The following is a 19,830-nucleotide window of genomic DNA, read 5'->3' on the forward strand; positions in this document are numbered from 1 at the left end:
GCTCAGACTGCAGAGGAGCAGAACCTGTCCTTTTGTGACAGATTTACTGATTGTGAAAGGATATATTTGCTAAATGACAGCTGTTAATTAATCAGCTGCTGTGGTGCAGCATGTCCCTGGAGCCTGAGCACCGTGTGCCTTTTCTGCTGGGGAACTCCATCACTGTCATACCCCTCAGTAACTTACATAATAAAATGAAAATAGAACAAATGGAGTTTCTCATAATTAGGTATATCATCTCTCTTAACTCATACCAGAATCTGTTGGCCAGTGTTGCTTTTGCAACCACTGTTTCTGAGTGCAGTAAGAATTACAATGTGATGCAAAAAAAATAGATATGAAGCTGGTAATAGGTAACATCTCAGCACTTGCCTGATTGCTTGGGTTTCCACCTCTTTCTTTGCTCTTCATGTCACCAGCAGTGCAAGATGTAGGTCAATTGTAAAATACTGCAATTTTCATTCAGCATGCCCAGGGAAAACAGGTAATGCTTAAATATGTGTTTGGAAGAGCAAATTGAATGTTTCAGATTCATGATGGATGAATTATCTCTTCCTGAGCACTGAGCAGTTAAAATGATGTCTGCAAGCCTTCACTCAGTTCCCAAAGCACTGCTAGCAGTCTTTAAACTTGTTTAGCATGGTTTTATTAGTCTTCATTTTTTTTCCTGATAATTTTTATGAAATAATCCAACCAATGCTACATGCTTCCCCTTGCCCCCCTCCCCCAATTTTCATAGTTACCAATTCTATTTTGATTTCTTATTTTTTAATATGGTTTGGACATATCCAAAAATATGCATAGATCCATAAACTGATTCATTCACCTGAACTCCCAAGTCATCTTGAACAGCAGCCTCAGCTTCAGATTAATCACCCTGTTTGTTTCCATTGAGAGCTCCATGTGAGTAGTTTAGGCTTAAAAATCTGACTTCTGGATTCCTAAGTCAAGGTAAATGAACCCCACTCACATGACACAAATAATTTTTCATTTGTCCTATAACTGTCTTTTCAGACTGGGACCTTTGTCTCACATCCAGCACGTCAGCGAGGACCTGGGGTTGAACACAGCCTTGGGAGGAAGATTATGATATCTTTGAAGAACCTGAGTAATTTGGTCTTAGCACACTTTGACTCAAAACCTCTAACATTTAAATGGAAAATGTGGCACAGTGAGCTAAGTCTGTTAAGAGCTGAAGCTTTGCTGAGTTTTTGTGGTGCACGTATTCCTTATTTAAGAAATATTTTTTTATTTTTCCCGTTTTCCAGTTTAGGAGGAAGGGATGAAAGAACAAGAAATATATTTTTTTCCAGCATTTAATATCAGTCATAGCATTTGAGGGTGTTCATACAATGATAAAAATATCTACATCTTTTCTCTTGAATCTGTGGAGGAAATCTGCCATTAACAGGGTTATTGTTCAGTTTTATTTTATGTTCATTTGTACTGGTATTGAAAATGAGCAACAAGGGAGACCACAGGTGCTAAAGCAGTAAAGAACTGGAAAACAAATAAAATGCCTCATTTTCAGCCAGAGGCAGGTTACAATGTTTCCTGGGAAAAAGCTTTTAATAGAAGGAAATTTTGTTCTAAACTGATGGTGACATTGGGCAGAATTGACTATAATTGATTAATTTAATCTGCATATTTTTTTATAATCTGAGATATGGCTACCATGTAATGAAAATTTTGTAACACTCAAAGCCTGTGTTTAGGCTCACTCAAAGCACAAGGTTATTTCTTCATGCATAAATCTGAGCACATAAAGGGGGTTGGAGGAGTGCTTTAAATTGCCAGGGATGATCTGGATGATAAAACTTAAGTGCAAAATGAATATTAATTTTTAGTGCAGTAAAATTAGCTGACTCTGAAGACTGCAGGTACTTAACCTTTTCTGGAGTGCAATTATCTGTTTTAAACTGAATTATAAAATTATTTTACTCTTTCAATTTTATGTATGTTTGGGGTTTTGGTGGTAGTCCATTCTGGTTTGGATGCTGTGCAAGTGCTTGTGGGTGATGGGGAGTTCTGGGTGGAGGATCTGGAGCAGTATGCTTTGAGCTTTTGGAGGGAATGCCCTGGCTGCACTTAGTCACTGACATCTTGACATGGCCAGCTTAGTGCCAGTGACATGTCCAGCCTGGGGTGAGCTCCTCTGAAGTGAGTTTGTACCTGCTGGTTTTTTTGGGGCACTAGTAAGAACAGTGTGAAATTCTGAACACTGGACTTGCTGGAAGAAAGGCCTTTCCATCCTTCAGACTACTTTCTTTGTGATTCTAGGATTTGCATTTACCTTGCAAAGGAGTCAGTCTGCTTTCCACTGAGGATGTGTCTGTTCTTAGGTAAACAATGTATTCTAAAAATTTGCAGTGAGGAAAACTGAAGTTTCCATTGAGTCACAGACTCCCCAGCCAAAAGCCACCATCATCACCCCAGCCAAGTTATCTCAAGATAAACAAACTTGACAGAACTTATTTTGACTTCCTTTACTTTTCCTTTACAAGTGATAGCTTTCTAAAGTACTCTCTCATGATGCAAAGTTCAGTTCAGGCCCAGACTGCACTGCCAAGGAGCTGCTGTTACCTGAATGGTACATGGTCTGAGTGCTCTGCACATCCCATGAAAATGAGTCTTCAGTAAATTTCAATTAGAATAGCTATAATCACTAGTCATTAAAAAATCATGTATTTTACTCAGGTTCATTTATGGCTTATAATGGACTAATATCCTTACAGATTTTTGTTATGAGAAGATTAGAAAATGTGTTTTTCGTCTTTGCAGAGCAAATCCCCATCATATCTGAGATGACCGAGAATCTGTTTGCAAACTATTTTATCTGCAGTCAGTAAATATGTCAGACATAAAATCATGATAGTTCCCCAGCACAGGAAGGACATGGACCTGCTGGATCAACTCCAGCAAGGGCCACTGAGTTGCTCTCCTATGAGGAAGAGAGAATTGGGATTGTTCAGCCTGGAAAAGCAGTTTGGGGTTGATGTAATTGTGACCTTCCAGTACCTGAAGGGAGCCTACAAGAAAGATGGAGAGGGACTTTTTACAAGAGCATGTAGTGACAGGATAAGGGAGAATGGATTAAAATGGAGAGTAAGTTTAGATTAGATATTGGGGAAAAAATTCTTTACTGCAAGGGTGGTATGGCACGAACAGGTTGCCCCAAGAAATTGTGGATGCCCCATCCCTGAAAGTTTTGAAGGCCAATTTGGATAGAGCTCTGAGCAACCTGGTGTAATAGAAGGTATCCCTACCCATGGTAGGGTGGTTGGAACCAGATAATCTTTAAGGTCACTTCCAACCCAAACCATTCTATGATTCATTCTATGATTTTATTGTATATATAATATTGTTTAACATATTCATCTGTCAGCTATTTCTGACATCTTTGTGAGAAATCATCCAAAAACTTGCAATCTCATTAATATTTATTTGTCTAAATGAATATAGTGTGAATAGTTAGATTTTCTAGAGAGTAGAGGAACAAGTAATTTTGCCATTGAAAAGTGTGTTTGGGGTCTTTATCATTATGCAAAACCTAATTCTGTAAGAAAAGAAAAAGTAAAACTTTCAAAATAATGTGTGACTGTCACATGGGAGAGGGAGTATGTAATTTGCAAAACATTAAAATTCTAGCTAAGAAAAAGGATTTGTTTGTGAAGAAGAGAGGCAGACTGGTTGATTTTTCGGTATTTCATTTAATTTCAAATACTTTTTCAGAAGATAATGTAATTTTTAAATCAGCTCAGGTATCCAAACATTTTCATCTGTGTAAATGCCATTAGAGATACAGTGTTTGCCAATTATTTATGAATTCTTTTCCCTTTTCCACTCCCCAGAGTTCAGTTTGTCTCTGCCATTATGGCTTCCCTCCACTGATGTGGTTTGCACATCACTGCATGAGAATCAAGGGGATACAAGGAAATAGTGGTCTCTTCTAAATTTGTGGTAGGATACTCAAATCCATTTACTGCTTTTGTTTGCAATGTTGTGGTTAATCAAGGGACAGCCTTAAGGAAATCATTATTGACAATCAGCCAGGAAAATGAACTTTATTATGCAGTTTATCAGACAGGTCTTTAAACTGCTGGAAGCCAAACCATCCCCATTACCCTGCCTGGGCCAATATGGCAATCAGGGAGAAGTCACTTCCTTTACATCCACTGTTTCGGGAAGCACATTTCTTGTATGACAGGTTCCACTGTGTTTCAGGATACAAAACATTAGCAGGGAATCCTGCACAATTGTGGAGACTTGTTAGAAAAGGCAATGAGGAGTTAAATGGGATCATCAGTTGAGCTTTTACACCTTGCGGGGCTTCCCAGTTGGATTTGAAAGGGTTCCTCAGTGACACAACAACATTATCCTTCAGAAAGTCCCTATACATGGAAGGAGAGGAGGAGGCTGCCACTGCAGGAGGTAAGGAGGTGAAGGCACCTGGCAGTTCTCCTCACATCTTGCAGCAGGCATGATTCCTGAATTTGCAGCTGAAAGTGGCTGTAAATCGCTCTTCTCTGCACTCTTTCAGCTCTGATTATAATGAGCAATCAGAGTGGCTGAAGTGTTGCCTTGCTTTCTAGATGAAGCACCTGTAATACTGTTTTGAGCTCATTTGAATGCTAATTAGTAATAGGATCTTTAACATCAGAACTGGGTTCCGTATTTGACACATTACCGCCTTAAGCATACACATCTATGTAATAGGTGATAAAAGATACATCAGAAGCAATTGCAACTGTCATAGAACAAAAACATAATGCATCTACATGTTGGAGGTTTTTCTCTAGTATGCAACACATCATGCCCCATGTTCATGAGTTCACATTTCCAAATAAGACAGAAAAATGTAATAATGCACTCAGTCTGTAACTCCTGAATGTTGCAGATTGAAAAGTTTGGGTAAGAACACAAGAACTAGTGAAAATTGAAAGGCTTTCCAAGAATTAATTGTTTAAGGACATCCTGAACTGCAGGAAAATCAAGATTGCCAAGACTTTGGTGTTTAGTTTCTCATATGAAAAGATTTCCATATTCGTAATGATTCTTTTAATCTTGATCTGTTTTGTTCCTAAACTTTATTAAATTGGAGCACCAAAATGGTCTACTAGAGGCTTTGCAGTTTCATTTATCTTCCTTTCTTCAAAATTGCCTAATAGAAAATACTCTAGTAATTGATATGATACACTGAGCAAATTCTTCCTGTAGACCTGAGTGTAATGCCTTCAAGATCTTTCTCCTGAAATAATATTGTCTAGAGTCTGTGCACACAGAAAGAGGTGGTCTTTATCACTGGAGAATTTTTATTACTGTTCAACTCATTTTCTGGATCACTTATGAATAGTTTAACAGAACACGTTCCCAAATGGTTCTTGTGGGATTCATCTAGCAACTTCTCTAAAATGAACACCTATTTCCTGACTTCCATAATGTGTAACTTGATGAGCTCTCCAACTGCTACCTCATTAAGGAAAAGGGCAGCAGCTCCTCTTTTGTATTCAATAGTAGTGTATTGGGAACATCTGTCTTACTTAGTCCCTTGTTACTTTAGGAATCCCAGAGAAGCTTAAGCCTGAAAGAATTATCAGATCTCCTTCACTCTGATGTGGTGCTCTGCCCAGACACTTCAGTCTGAGGAGTGTTACTGTGAGCAGTTCTGGTGTCTGTGGATTTCAGGGATAGGAAGCAACTGAACAGGAAATTAGATGGCCACAAGTTGGTGTTTAGGATCAAAATCATGCCTGAATCCTGGGTGTTTGAGTTCTTTTGCCGCTATAATCTAAGTGAGTAAGTTACACAGATTGGGAAAGGCTTGGGGGTCTCTCTACGTGGGCCCCTGCAATAGCAGTTGACTTTGAAGTAATAGCTACATGCATCAGTGGATCTGTTCTCTCGGCCTCTATTGGGATAGCGTCCTTCATCACGTGAGTGGTTAACCAAGTATTTACTTTCATGTGTGCACTTGGAGCCTTCATCTTGAAATTGGGCTTAAATAGAAATAAATTAATTGCCAAAGACAAGCTACAGCTTCTTTACAGTCAAAGTTAAGTGTACACATTAGACCTCTTCTGATGGATTGTTTCAAATACGAGTCTTTTTTTCTTCTTATGCATGAAATAGCTTACACATGGATTTTTGCCTCCAGAATTTTCTCCATGGTAGAATTATTTTTTCTATGTCCTTCAGGTGACCAAACCCAAAGTTTTAAAGTACTTGACTACAACTGGAATTTACTTTTATTTCAGTTCAGTAGTTTGTAGCAAAATAATTCATTCAGAGCCTGGAGAACTGAAAAATGTTTCTTTTCATACAAGTCCCTGTTCTTAAAAACAGAATATCCCTTGCAAATCTTGTGATACAAGTGATATTTATTCTTTGGAGAAAAAAATTGTTCTTATAGGACCAATACAATCATAATAAAACTTAATGATAGAGAAAGAACAAAAAGGTGATACTGATATTTAATTTAAATTTTCCTGTTTGCACATTTTAAATAACCAATACTGGTTTTTATTAAGTACAGTTTTTGCGAACACTATATACATAACAGATTTAAATATGAATGTTTCTTGATTAATAAGAATTTTTGATAAATAAATTATTGTTTATGGAATTCTTAGCATAAATACAGTTAACCTTCTTTTCATGATGACTGATAATTTGTCATCAGCTAGTTTACTGAATTACCTAAAATATTAGTAGAGTTTTCTAGTGTCTATAACATTTGTATCACTTTAAGGTGACTCTTCATGCTCTCTCTCTAAAAAAAAGAAAGGATTAAAATTTATAAAACTGTTGGCTCCAAACATAAGGAAATAGAGCTAGATTGATGTAAGAGAACCAGTAAAATTATTTCTGGAAAGTAAAAATTACACCAGAGGAAAAGAAGGTATATTTTCATCCAACCAGTGTAAATGAAGTTATATCTGCTTTCCTCAAATGATGTTTCTCTTCTGCCAAAGGCTTGATGCTTTATTTTTGACACAGTAAGCTCTTAAAGCTCTTACAATGTCATCAGCCTTTATTATATCTCTCTACTCTTCATTTTTTCAAATCACTAAATAGCTGTATTTATCCTTTTGAATGTGGTGATTTGGCATTGGCTGTCAGCAGCCTGGGTGTAGTTAAGCAAAACCCTAAATCATAGTGAGGAGCCCTTCCTAAAGGGATGGTGAAGTTTGGGAATACAGTCAGTGCTCATTAGTTTTGATCCTTTTGTGCAGGGACTCATCCTCAGCAGTAGCTGTAGCCATCACAGTTTACACTGTGGCAGAGCCCAAGCAATTCTTTATACCCTGAGATGGGCATGTATATAATCTAGCATTGGTGGAACTAAGAAAGCAGAAGGTCTCATCCAGCTGTATATTTAGGTTTGAAATTACATGTGTAGGTGAAAAAAAATAAATCTCTGTCTCCCAAGAGTGCTTTTAGAACTGGTTATCAGAGGCAATTGGTTCCTTATGTTGTCTTCCACTAACTCTGGAATCCCTGTGTCACAGTAAATGTGGTGCTGCCATCACCTCTTGCAGGTTGCAGGCTTTGTGCTAAAACCACAGCACGGAGCTGGGACCTGCCAGCCATGACTGCTCATGGCCTGTCCCCAGCTCCCTTTGAGCTTGCTGACTTCTTGCAGCCTTTGTCTAATGGCTGAGTGATTTTTACCTTCACTGCTTTACTTTTTGCCTAGGTCTGTACTGTATCTGTAATTAATGGTAGCAATAATAAATCATTATTCTGTGTGGAGGGTGCTGCTATGGCCCTAGAATAAAAGCACTGCACAGGGGAGCACAGGGTTGGGATGCACAGGAAGTGGATGCACTGAAAGCTAAGGCATGGGATGATAGGGAAGGCTCCAGGACTGTAAGCAGGGACCAGGCATCAAGGTCAGCTGCAGGTCATTAAAGGGACACAACACTGGGATCTGGTAAAATCGCATCGTGAGTAACAAGAGAGCAAAAAAAAACCATACACAGTAGGTGTAAAACTTTCCATATCTAGTGAAATTGGATGGGAAATAGAGTTGCTAAAAAATGGAGAAAGAACAATGTATATAGCATGTTTACCATCCTAAAAATAACCCCCTGTGCTTCCTAGAGAGAGGAGAAAGAAATTATTGCTGTCAGTTTTATGTGTCTGTAGTGGATTGTCTTTGTGTGGATGCCATGCACCTACCAAAGCCTTTTATCACTCCCCTCCACAACTGCAGAGGGAAGGGAAAATATAACAAAGGATTCATGGGTTGAGGTAAACACAGAGAGAGATCTGAGAAAATACTGTGGAGGGCAAAAGCAGTCTAGAATTAGAGATAATAATTGTTACTAAGAAAATCAGAGCAGAACAATGAGAAGTAAAATAAGACCTTAAAAGTACCTTTCTCCCCACTTCTGCCTTCTTCCCAGTTCTACCTTCTCTTCCCCAGTGGTGCAGGGAGACAGGGAATGGGGGTTACAGTCTGCTCAGTTCACCACAGGTTATTTCTGCCACTGGGCAGGGAGAGGAGTCCTTCTCCTGATCCAGTGTGGGGACCCTCCACAGGAGACAGTCCTCCATGAGTTTTTCCAACATCAGTCAATCCCGCAGGCAACAGATCTCTGCGTAATGCTGCAGTGTGGGTCACTGTTCCATGGGATGCTGTCCTCCAAGGACAGGCTGCTCCACCATGGGGACCCCGCAGAGAAACAAGTCCTGCAAGGAAACCTGCTCCAGCATGGGCTCCTCTCTCCACAGGTCCCTGCCAGGAGCCTGCTCCAGCACAGGCCTCCCATGGGGTCACAGCCTCATCTTAAACATGCACCTGCTCTGGTGTGGGTCTCCTCCAAGGGCTGCAGGTGGATCTCTGCATCCCCATGTCCTCCATGGGCTGCAGGGGAATCAGCTGTGGTGCCTGGAGCACCTCCTGCCTCTCCTTCTGCACTCACCTTGGAGTCTGCAGAGCTGTTCCTCTCATATATTCTCACTCCACTCTTCTCTGACCAAAATTACATCTGAGACATAACTTTTTCTCTCTTCTCCTTAAACATGTTACTGCAGGGGTGTTTGCACCATTTCTGTTTGGCCCAACCTTGGCCAGCAGCACATCTGTCTTGGAGCCATCTGGGATTGGCACTGCCAGACACTGCGGAAGCTTCTGGCAGCTTCTTACAGAAGCCAGCCCTGTACCCCCTAGTGCTACCAAAACTTGGCCATGCAAACCCAGTGCAGTATCTTGCATCAAAGAACTCAGGGTACTGCAACTCACGTCAGTGTTGTCCTCTCCCCGCTGAAGCCATCAGCCTTAGGATCCCCAGGGCAGTGGAAGGGTGAGCGTGAAACCAGGGAAAGAGTCAGACACTAGAAAGTTATTTTATGTGTCATTTTTGCCTGCACGGTATTTGAGCTGCAGTCATTAGTATGGAACTAAACTTCTAATAAATCTTGGATTAAAGGAGGAAAAAAAAAAAAGACTTCTTTTAAGATTTGTTTTTGCCCATAGTAAAAGTGTAACATCTTGTTTGGAGTTCAAGCAAAATACATTGTAACTTAGTTGCAACAAACTGCTAATTAGCCTTTCATAAATAAAAGCATGACATTTTCTACTCTCATTAATTAAGGCAAAGTCTTTCTGAATCTGAAGGTATCTGGATTGCAGTGATCTCTAGTTGTGATCATAAGTTTTAAGATGAACAAAATCCATTGAAGCATCTTTAGGTATGGTAATTGTGCATTTCTTGAGGATCTTTGATTTCCCACATAAGCTTTGCAATCTTGCAATTCATTGATTGTATTCAATAAATATCTTTGGCTTGGTTAATTCAAGGAGCAATTTTCTAGTGCCCAGGTGGTTCTTCTCTATGCTGTTTTAGCTTCTGCTTAGATTTGTACAAACATAGCAACATTTACAGGTCTGTGAACTCCTAGTTTTCTGGCAGGGAATTTAAGCATAGATCACTAGTTGTTGTCACAGTGGTCACTGATGCCTCAGTTTTGGCAACTACCACTTCAATGTGTTAATCTTTTTCCGAAACTTTTTTTTTCTCCAAAGAATTCCTTTTTTTTCTTCATTTAACCTTCATGTCAGTGTTAGGGTTCTTTCAGTAGTGGTTGTGTTATCATCACATTCTTCTGCTGATTAGTCTTTTTTTCCTTTCTGCCTCTCTAAACAAAAAGATGATCTAGGTATAGGTTAGTGCCCCTTAGCCATTGAGATTTTGTTGCATTTCATTTTGAAAAGCATCAGGAAATAAAACACTGAAGGACCTGTTTGCCCAAGACAGTACTGTATGTACACAATTCTCTGCTCCAATTCACCAGAGTAACAATGAAAATTTTAATGATGAATCAAGTACAGAAAAATAATTGTTGTCACCTGTATCTCCCCCGTTATTTTCTCTTTTAGGTGATGTTCTTTCTAATGCTTGCATTTCTTAATGGGGTCTCTGTGGCTGACTGCAGATGTTGTACGCCCACTGTCTTTGCACTGCTATGTGAGCTCTCTCCATGTACTCACCACTTCCATCTTCTTTATTCTTCTTCCCTTCTTCCTGGAGTGAGAATAACTGGTTTAAAAATAAGAGTCAAGGAATAGCTTAGGTCTTTTAGCTGTGTTCTGTACTCTACTGAATCTTCCAATGCCTCCTCCGTAATCAAATTGTCTTTTCTTTTTTTTTTCTTTTCTTTTTTTTTTCTTTCTTTGTTTCTCTACTGATGGGTCCTTGCACTTGAAGGCTTTTTAGCTCCTAACCCAGTACCCCCAATAAATGAGTTCACTGTTACTTATACTACAGTCAGTGCAGTAGACAACATTTTGATTTTTTTCATTTATGTCCAGATTAAAAATTAATAGGTTTGCATTTATCAAACTGCATGCTCATTAATTTTATTCTGTAGCATTGCCCACTGATCTTATGAATAATGCCTGTGTAGCAGCAGCCTTGTGATTATCATCTTTGTCTCTGCACTATGCTTTTCTTTGTAAATTCTTGCAAGATATGAAATCCATTGCAATTCTCAGATTGTTCCTCAAGCATCCATTGTTTCTTTTTGTAGCTGTATTTGTTTCATTATAGGAAGTTCCTTGTATTCTATTGATTAAATTTATCTCTGAGAGCTACAGAGTTCCTACTGCAAGTTTCTTTTCTTTTATTTTTATATGCTTTATTTCAGTGTTATGAGGACATTTTTGATTCACCAGTCTCGACTGTGTAATTGTTTCTGTGCAAACTCCATTTCTTTCAACTTTTTTCTAGTGTTTTTATTCAAGCATTTTGGCCAGGCTTCTAGACAGAAAGCAGTTGTCTGTCAACATACATCCTTTTAAAACATTAGGACTCCTTTCACATCCAGAGATAATTCATCATTTTTCTTGGCCTTTATGTTCCTATCACTCACATACTTCACTTTTGCAGAGGTTGATACTTCTCATATTTCCACTATAGAGTTTTATAGCTCATTTTCCCTGCTTTAGTCAACTGGAAATTATAAAACAGTAGGTGTTTCAAAACACCTCTTATCCTTAGGAGGGAGTGGGTGATAGAGCCATACATCATGCTGAGGGTGGATGGACTTCAGCACTGTGTGACAGACACTCAGAATGAGAGGAAGAAGAGAGAATGAAAGGAATGAAGGAAGCTGGAAGTATGTGTTGTATGAGGGGATGTGAGTTCTGTCACTCTTGAGAAATGAAGGGAATTGACATGCAGAATGGAATGGAAGAGGATCAGGATGAGGGGCAGTTGTTTCTGGAGGGTGATACATTTTCTCTGCTGTGCTCAACCCACACTGAACTGAATCATTGTCACTGTGAACTAAGAACCATACTATGAACCTGAGAGTCAGTACTAAGAGTGATTGCCATCACTAACCCAGAAACCAAAGAATCTATTCCTTTTATAAAGCAGAACTGAGCAGGTCCCAGGTTTGTTGTTTTTCTGCCCTAAGATCCAGTGCCTGAGATTTAACTGCATTTTGATTCAGTGAATCCATCAGGCTTTCGATGCTCATCACCTTCCACTGTCATTCATTTCATGCCTACATGAGTAAGCTTAAGCAGTTCTCATTTCTGTGCTTGGGCTGTGGGGGAACAACTCATCTGCTGGGTGGACACTAGCCAAGGCTGTGCAAGCTGAACAGGGTCTAGAAAACTGCTAGGCATGATGCAGGGAATTGTAGAATGTAAAAAGCTATGAGAGTCTGCCAAAAGTTACAGACAGCACCATGGGGAATACCTGAACCTCAGAGGTGATTAGGGCAGAGTTATATGAGAAACAGCCAAAGTCCACAAGTAATTGCACTGGTGCATTAGAGGCCACTAGGGCCTTGGAAGGCCATTAGCACCCAGATAGCCTGGTAAGGAACACCATGAAAAATAGATTAATGATGATCTCACTTATTCTGCCTTAATGGGTCAGGTGCTGGAAAGTCTCATAATCCATTTCAGTCCTTACCAGCCCTACACGGGGTGTTATTCATTAGTGTCTTTGTTTGACTCAGAAGCATAGTTTAGAGGAGAGCCTCCTGATCCTTCCCAATTCCCATTATTTAAAGTGAGCAGAGCTCACAGGGTTTTAACTGGATTCCTCTCCTATGAAACTAAATCAAGGTTGGGCTCCAGAAAGGCTCTCTGGCTTCTAAGGGGAACTCAGTTATTGCAACCAGAGTACAACTAGCAGGAGGCAAGACCCACTGCTGTGGGCAGCACTGCCATCCTAAACAGAAGCAGTGTGGATACTGGGTCCATGGTACTGAGATACTGGGACCATTTTGGGATGTGCTGCTTGCCAATGAAGATCTGCAAAGGTGTTGTCCTTCTCCTTGTGCTCCTGGGAGGGCCTGTTCATCTGTAGTGCCCTTGGAAAGCTGTGTTAGCTGCCAGTAGGTACCACCTGCCATACCAGCGAGTGTCTCCCCAACACTGCGAGCCATGTCTGTTGTTTGCTTGTTAGATGCCTGGTACCCCACATAGGGTTAAATGTAAGGCTACATTCAGTCCCCAAATACTCAGCCATATTCACTGGCTTTGGGAAGGAGAGCTTGGTGCAGTGCTCACACGGTCTGTGAGCTCTCATTCATTCATAGTTTTCCTTAATCAAGTTTCTTTGTCTCTCTACATACACTTGCAATAAAAGGAGCATTATTGTGACATTTTACCCTCTTACGGGAAGAGATACCATGTGAAAATTCAGTCTTTAGCCCCATGTGTTCCACAAGAAGAAACCTCATTAAGTATCCTCACGAAGAAGTGTGTAATCTCAGAACCTCAGCCTGTGGTTTCCAACAGCTTTAACAATAAGCTCCAAGTAGTGACAGAAAGCATGTGCTGAAGGGGCAGGTTAGAAAATGATGCGTTGTAAGAAAACCTGAGTTGGTTTGGAAACTAAAAGAGAAACATAATTACCATTGTTACCACTGAAGAGGCATATTCCAGGTATGCATTATAAAATCATCTTGCTGATGTCTTAGCTGTACAGAATCCTCATCAAAACAATGAGCAAAATATTATTCTTTTGCTTTTTCTACATCTGAAAAAAAAGGTCCAATTTCTAAATTCTAAGTTTCTTGGTAGTCTTTTCCTGAAAGATAACTTTTGGGGCTTTCTGGCATTTGTTGGTTTTTTGTTGGATTTTTTTTCCTTCAGAATCTTAAAAAAGCAATAGGGAAGAAACCTCCAGCAATCACTAGGGTGCACCTTTATAACTATTAAAACTTAATTTTACTGAAAACTTCATACCAGATTTTTCTAGACGTAATCAAATGTGTGATTTTTTTTCCAGAAAACTGGAAGCATCTCATGATAGATTTTTATATTATGCTATGGTTCTTATGGAAATTTCAATGAGATTTCAGTGATAAGCTAAAATGCCAAAGATAATTGAACTGTAAAAATAAAAATACTGAGACAATTATATCTCATCATAATTTTTCTAGTTTCAGTTGCAAACAAATATGTCAAATTTAAAACATAAAAATAAAATAGTAGTTTACATTTATTGAGTTAATGATTTTATCATAATCTCCAAATGTTGACTTAGCATGGAGCCTGATCTCGGGCTCTAGAGCTGCAGGATGTAGCCTTTGTGTATTCTCTGGAAAATCAAAAAGTCCTTGAGGCTGGATCTTCTAACATAGATAAAAAGAACTGAATACTTATTGTTAGGAGCATAGCATTTTGCAAATGGTTTTGGTAGCAAGCAATGGTGTAAAAGAGTCAATACTAAAATAAGTGAAGTTAATGCAGAATTAAATAAGCTTAATCAGTAATAATTGTAATCTGTTGTTACAGTTTTTATATCTTTACTACATGTTCACAAACTATTATTTTACTATATACTAAAAAGCTGTAACCTTTTCACCATTTTCAAGCAAATTAGTTTACTTTTTTTTGTGATTTTTTTGTTTATACATATTTTCTTTTAAATTACATTTCTCAAAATATTTTTGAAGACTGAGACTTCTGCTCATCATTTCTTTAGCATTACTTATGTCTATCTTGTGTAGCAATGGATTGGATTTTTCATTGTGTTGTCATAGCCAGTGCCATTAACATGATCACTATTCTATGTCTCTGATTTTTATGGAGCAGTAGCTACTACGAATCTATTTTGCAATTTACATTTGCTATCTCAAAACGTTGTGTAAGAAAGTGGATTGACATTTCAGAACATTACTTTAACATGAAGTAGGATTGTTAGGCTTATTTTATAGCTAGAAAATTGGGACCAAAAGATGGTTGAGCTATCTAGGTGTGGTGATTCACCAGCTGAGCTGTCCTCCACATTCCATAGGTACCCTGAATTGGGACTGGGGCTGAAGCTCATTCATCACTGAGTATTGACAGCAGCTCAGGGGCCCTCGGCATAAGAAGCACATGGATCTGTCAGAGCAGCTCCAGAGGAGGGCCATGAGGATGACCAGTGCTGGAGCCCTTCTGCTGTGAAGAGAATTTGGGTTACTCAGCCTGGAGAAGGCTCAGGGTAAATTTATGGCACCTTTCAAGTACAGAAAGAGGCCAAGAAAGCTGGAGAGGGACTTTGTGAAAAGGTACATAGTGAGGGGACAAGGGGTAGTGACTTTAAACTGAATGAGAGTAGGTTTTATATTAAACGTTAGGAAAAGATTCTTCACTATGACTACGGTGAGACATTGGAGCAGTTTGACCAAAGAAGTTGTGGATGCCCCATTCCTGGGAGTGTTTTAAGGCCCTAAGCAACCTGATTTAATGGAAGGTGTCTGTTCCTGGCAGGGGCACTGGAACTACATAGTCTTTAGTAATTCACACCCTTCACATCCAAACTATCCTGTGATTCTGTGTCTCAAATTAAAGTCCTAGAGCATATTTTTCATATTATCATTTGGTGATACTAAAATGTACTGGCTGCAGACATTTGTTGAAGAACCTAAAGAGTTTACTAAACAATAGTGTTCCAAAATGGTTAAATGCATCTTTATTTTATGGGTTTTTTTGTTGTTAAGAGCTAAGATTCAGACAGTTGAATGCAGCTTTTCCATTATGGATTTAATATGTCACTTCTTCCTTCTGGTGTACTTAGCATTTTTTCACTGTGCTGATTAAAATCTGATTTAGATGATAATTATGCTGGTTTTATCATTCAAACACTCAAAATTGATTTTTAAATCTTTAGGTGGCTTGAACTAGACTTTTATTTCTTAACGGATTTAAAAGTCTGCTTACAGTATGTCCTTCTGTCATGTTGTCTGTGAATGCTAAATCACTGCAAAATTAGTAGATTTCCAGTTTTAAAACCAAATCCACCCTTTCTTCATAGGAGGAAGAACTAAGGAAAAGTGGAGAAGCCAAATACGCCCACTTGAGTGATGAGCTCCACGTATTAATTGAAGTGTTTGCTCCACCTGGGGAGGCGTATTCTCGTATGAGTCATGCCTTGGAAGAAATAAAAAAATTCCTGGTTCCTGTAAGTCACTTATTACATTCTTCTTGGCAGGTTATGGTTTTGTTGCATTGAGTTTGTTCCTTTTTTTAGACTAAGGAAAAAACACCTTCACTGCATTCTGTTGAACTTTTGTCTTTCATCCTTTTGTCACAGGGAGATGCCAAACAGGCCATTAAGTGTCACAGTTGATGCCCTGATATTTTTTTCTAGCTGTCTTATTATTTCCATTTATCAGTGTTTTTTGCTTTCCTTTCTTTTGTGGAGGAACTGGTAGATTAGTTTTGTTTTCTGATTGCAGACATTAGTCATTTGTATGAGAATGCACTTTCAGGATTTTTGAATATTTAAGGTAATATTTAAAGTAAAAACATTTTACTACATGTAACAATTTACCTAAATATCTTGCTAATGAAGTTAATGAATTTCTTGTGCAGCAAACAGGATGAGCAAAACATTCCTAAGACATTTCTGTTCACCTTATGACTCAAACCACAGTTTGGCAATCTTCCATAATCTAGGAGAGTGCAGAAATGTACTCTAAAGGTGTGAACCTTTTCAGTTTGATTTATACTAAATATAACTCTTTCTGAAATATTTACCTTCATGTCTATTGATTTTCCTCAAATTCTCTAAAAATTATTTTTTCCACATTAATAAGTGCATTCCGTGCTATTTTCGTACTTAAATTTGTCATAGCATTGAAGCGTAAGCATACTAAATATTAAGTGAAGTAGTACTAGAATTACATGAGTTGTTTTCTGAGATCAGTCCTGAGAGTTCTTAGTGCTCTAAAAATGTTCAGAACTTACATGCCTTAAAAAGAACATTATGAGAGTTTGTTTCTATTTTTTAAATGAAAAAATTATGTGTATGTTCAGATCTCTTGATAATAATGGAGGGATTCAAAGAGTGCCTTTTTTAATGAGTAAAAGGAGGCCAAGATAAGAGATATTCAGGTAATGTCTATGAATACTTGCATGGCAGAATTTCAATGCCTTTTTTGCTGTAGGCTTCTTGATGCAGGAAAAGGGGAATATGTTACAAGTAAAATATTGAAGTAGACTATTTAAATGTAATTTTTTAAGAGCAAATACACATTTTTTTTAAGAACACTAAGTAGCTTAAGATTGTTAAAAATAAATATCTGGATATTTCTTTTAAATAAAAAAGTTTGCTGGCATCAAGTGCCCAGAAATGAGCTACATTTTAAACAAGTTAAATCTGTCTTTCTGATTTTTCCTTCCGATTTCCTTATGCTTCCAGTTTGGGAACACTAGTAATAAAATATAATTTAGAATTCTTTGAATTAACTGTAAGACAAGAAAACATTTTCACGATTTCTGAGTTTATGTTGAACATAAAACACAAGGGACAAATTAGGTCAATTCTGTAATGCTGGCAGCATGTCTTGGAATGACATTTTAACTGCAAGCTAATGGTGAAGATCTGCCAAGCCATTACACTGGAAGAAAATTTATCATTAAGTAACATATTCCTGAAAAGTCTGGCATGTTGTAGCTTAAAATGATAACAGCACCAATTACAAAATTTACCCATCTTTGTCATTTGGATAATGCTATTTCCAGTTGTTCATGACTTTCCAAAACTTCCGATTGTTTCTGTAAAAGGTTTCTGTTTAAAGTTACCTTCTTGTGTCCTTTTCATTCTGGAAAAGAGATCCTGCATTCTAGCATGGTGCAATGAAAATGGCATCTGGATTTTTAACATCCATCATGTGTTCTGTTCAGCCTGGGTGAATAAGAAAGACAGAACTGTGTGTTTTCAGAGTAGTACTAAAATCTGTTGTAATATTCAGCATCTGTACAAGCATATATTGTGGATGGCACTTTATTTATTTGGAAAGATTGTATTTGTTTTCCAGCACAAGTATAATAGCTACAATGGAGGAAATATAAAAACAGGTTCTTCATTATGAGATTTTGAACATTGTTGACAGTGGCAGGAATAGACCCTGTCATAGAAGGCCACCAAATTTGTCATGCATGATTTGCCCTTAGTGAAGCTGAGTTACCTGTCACCATTCATCTCCTCATTTCACATGTATCTTTGCAAAATTTCCAGGAGGATTTGTTTCCATGATCTTTCTGACCTGAGGTGAGGCTGAAAGAGCTGTAGTTTCCTGTGTCTTCCTTGTTTCTCTTTTTTAAGTGGGGGTTCCTTTTTCCCTTTTCCAGTCAGTGGGAGCTTCAGTGGACTGACATGACTCCTCACATACGATGGGCAGTGGCTTAGCCCTTCCTCAGCCCGTTCCCTCAGCACGAGCAGGTGCAGCTCACCAGGTCCCCTGGACTTGTGCACCTTCGTGTCCCTTGGATATCCTCCAGCCTGATCCTCTCCTATAGTGGGCAATTCCTCATTACCCCAGTCCCCACCTTTGCCTTCTGTGACCTGGGCAGTATGGCTGGAGCACTTGTCTGTGAAGACCAAGGCAAGGAAGTCATTGATGACCTCAACCTTCTCCCTGTCCTGGGTAGCCAGGTCCCCAGGTTTGCTCCAGAGAGGGCCCACATTTTCCCTAGTCTTCCCTTTATCAGTGACGTACTTTTCCTGTTGCCCTAGCCAATTTTAATTCTGTCAGGACTTCTGTGAGCTTTCCTAACAAGATACCTGGCTGCTTGGGCAATTTCTGCACTCCTTCCAGGCTGCCTGTTCCTGCACCCACCCTCTGTTGGCTTCCTTTTTGAGTTTATCCAGGAGCTCCCTGTTCATCCATATAAGCCTCCTGTCATTTTTGCCTGACTTTTTCTTCAGTGTGATGCTCATTCCTGAGCTTGGCAGAGGTGATCCTTGAGCATTAACCAGCCTTTTTGTGCCCCTCTTCCCTCCAGGGAATCATAATCACTCCAAACAAGTAAAAATTGTACTTTATGACTTGTTTATTAGTTTTATCCCCTCTGCTTCATTTCAGATTTACAAAGCAATTATTAACTGACTGGCTGTAACATGTTTCAAGGGTTTTTCACTCAGAAAGATTGCACTAGATAATTTCCTTTTTGTTCCCTATTTGCAGCATCTCTTGAGTTTGTTTTATGATGTTTTGTTGTTTATAAGACTTAATTTATTGCAGCAATGAATATTGGGATTGCATGACAAGGATAAAACAGTAGAATAGAACAGTTTTATTTATACCAAATCAAGGATGCAATAAAGTATTCAAATGAGTTTTCACATTGCTTATGAATTTTCTGAAGATTACATGAAATATTGCCCTCAGAAATTACACTGATCATGTCAGTGAAATGGAATAATGTTTTTATACCTTCTTCAGAAGTTTTAATGAGACTGAATTTTAAGATAAATGCCCAGAAACCATAATAAGAGAAAAGTAGATAAATGTAGAGCAATATTGAGAAAAAAAAAGAACATTTATTAACTGAAGCAGTTTTCATAACAACTACTTTTGATTTAAATGTGATTACTTCTTTTTTACCTTCAACCTCAATAACAGGTATCCATATTTTTAGTAAGGAAGATTTTGCCTCCAGGCCAGAGTTAGAAACTGCAGTCTGTCCCACAAGTTAACACATTCCATAGCTGCAGCTCGGTCTCAGTTGGTGCTTTGGGCTCCTTCCAGCAGGCATTTCAGTGCATGACTGAATCCCAGTGTCTGCAGCTCTTGGCAGCTGCCACGCTTCCAAAGCCAAGCTGCTTCCTTTGCTGTCTGCAGCTTCCATTTTGCAAATGGTTTGAGGTCTGTGTGGGTGCTGCCAGCAGGACATTGCTAACTGGTTGATAAGATTTATTCTGTAAGTGACTGCTAGTTCTTTGGTAGGTTTTATGCAAAATTAAGTCTTTGTGGGGTGTCATATCCAATTACTAGCTAGATACTGTGCTCCATTTTGGGCTGATGTTTACTTAGTATGAACATTTGCATACAGTTGAAATATGACAAATCAAAATAGCCATGATTAAG

At 38.7% G+C, this 19,830-nt stretch overlaps 1 protein-coding gene across 1 annotated transcript in view; it reads left to right on the top strand.

Annotated features, from left to right (window-relative positions):
- Positions 1–19,830, top strand: part of KHDRBS2 (KH RNA binding domain containing, signal transduction associated 2) — a 314,809-nt gene that overhangs the window by 141,694 nt on the left and 153,285 nt on the right. Inside the window, exon 4 of the mRNA XM_058801729.1 lies at positions 15,771–15,917. Coding sequence (XP_058657712.1) covers positions 15,771–15,917 — 147 coding nt within the window. The remainder of the gene's footprint in view (positions 1–15,770; positions 15,918–19,830) is intronic.

This window comes from Ammospiza caudacuta, chromosome 3 (assembly GCF_027887145.1).
Source record: "Ammospiza caudacuta isolate bAmmCau1 chromosome 3, bAmmCau1.pri, whole genome shotgun sequence".
Lineage (NCBI taxonomy): Eukaryota > Metazoa > Chordata > Aves > Passeriformes > Passerellidae > Ammospiza > Ammospiza caudacuta.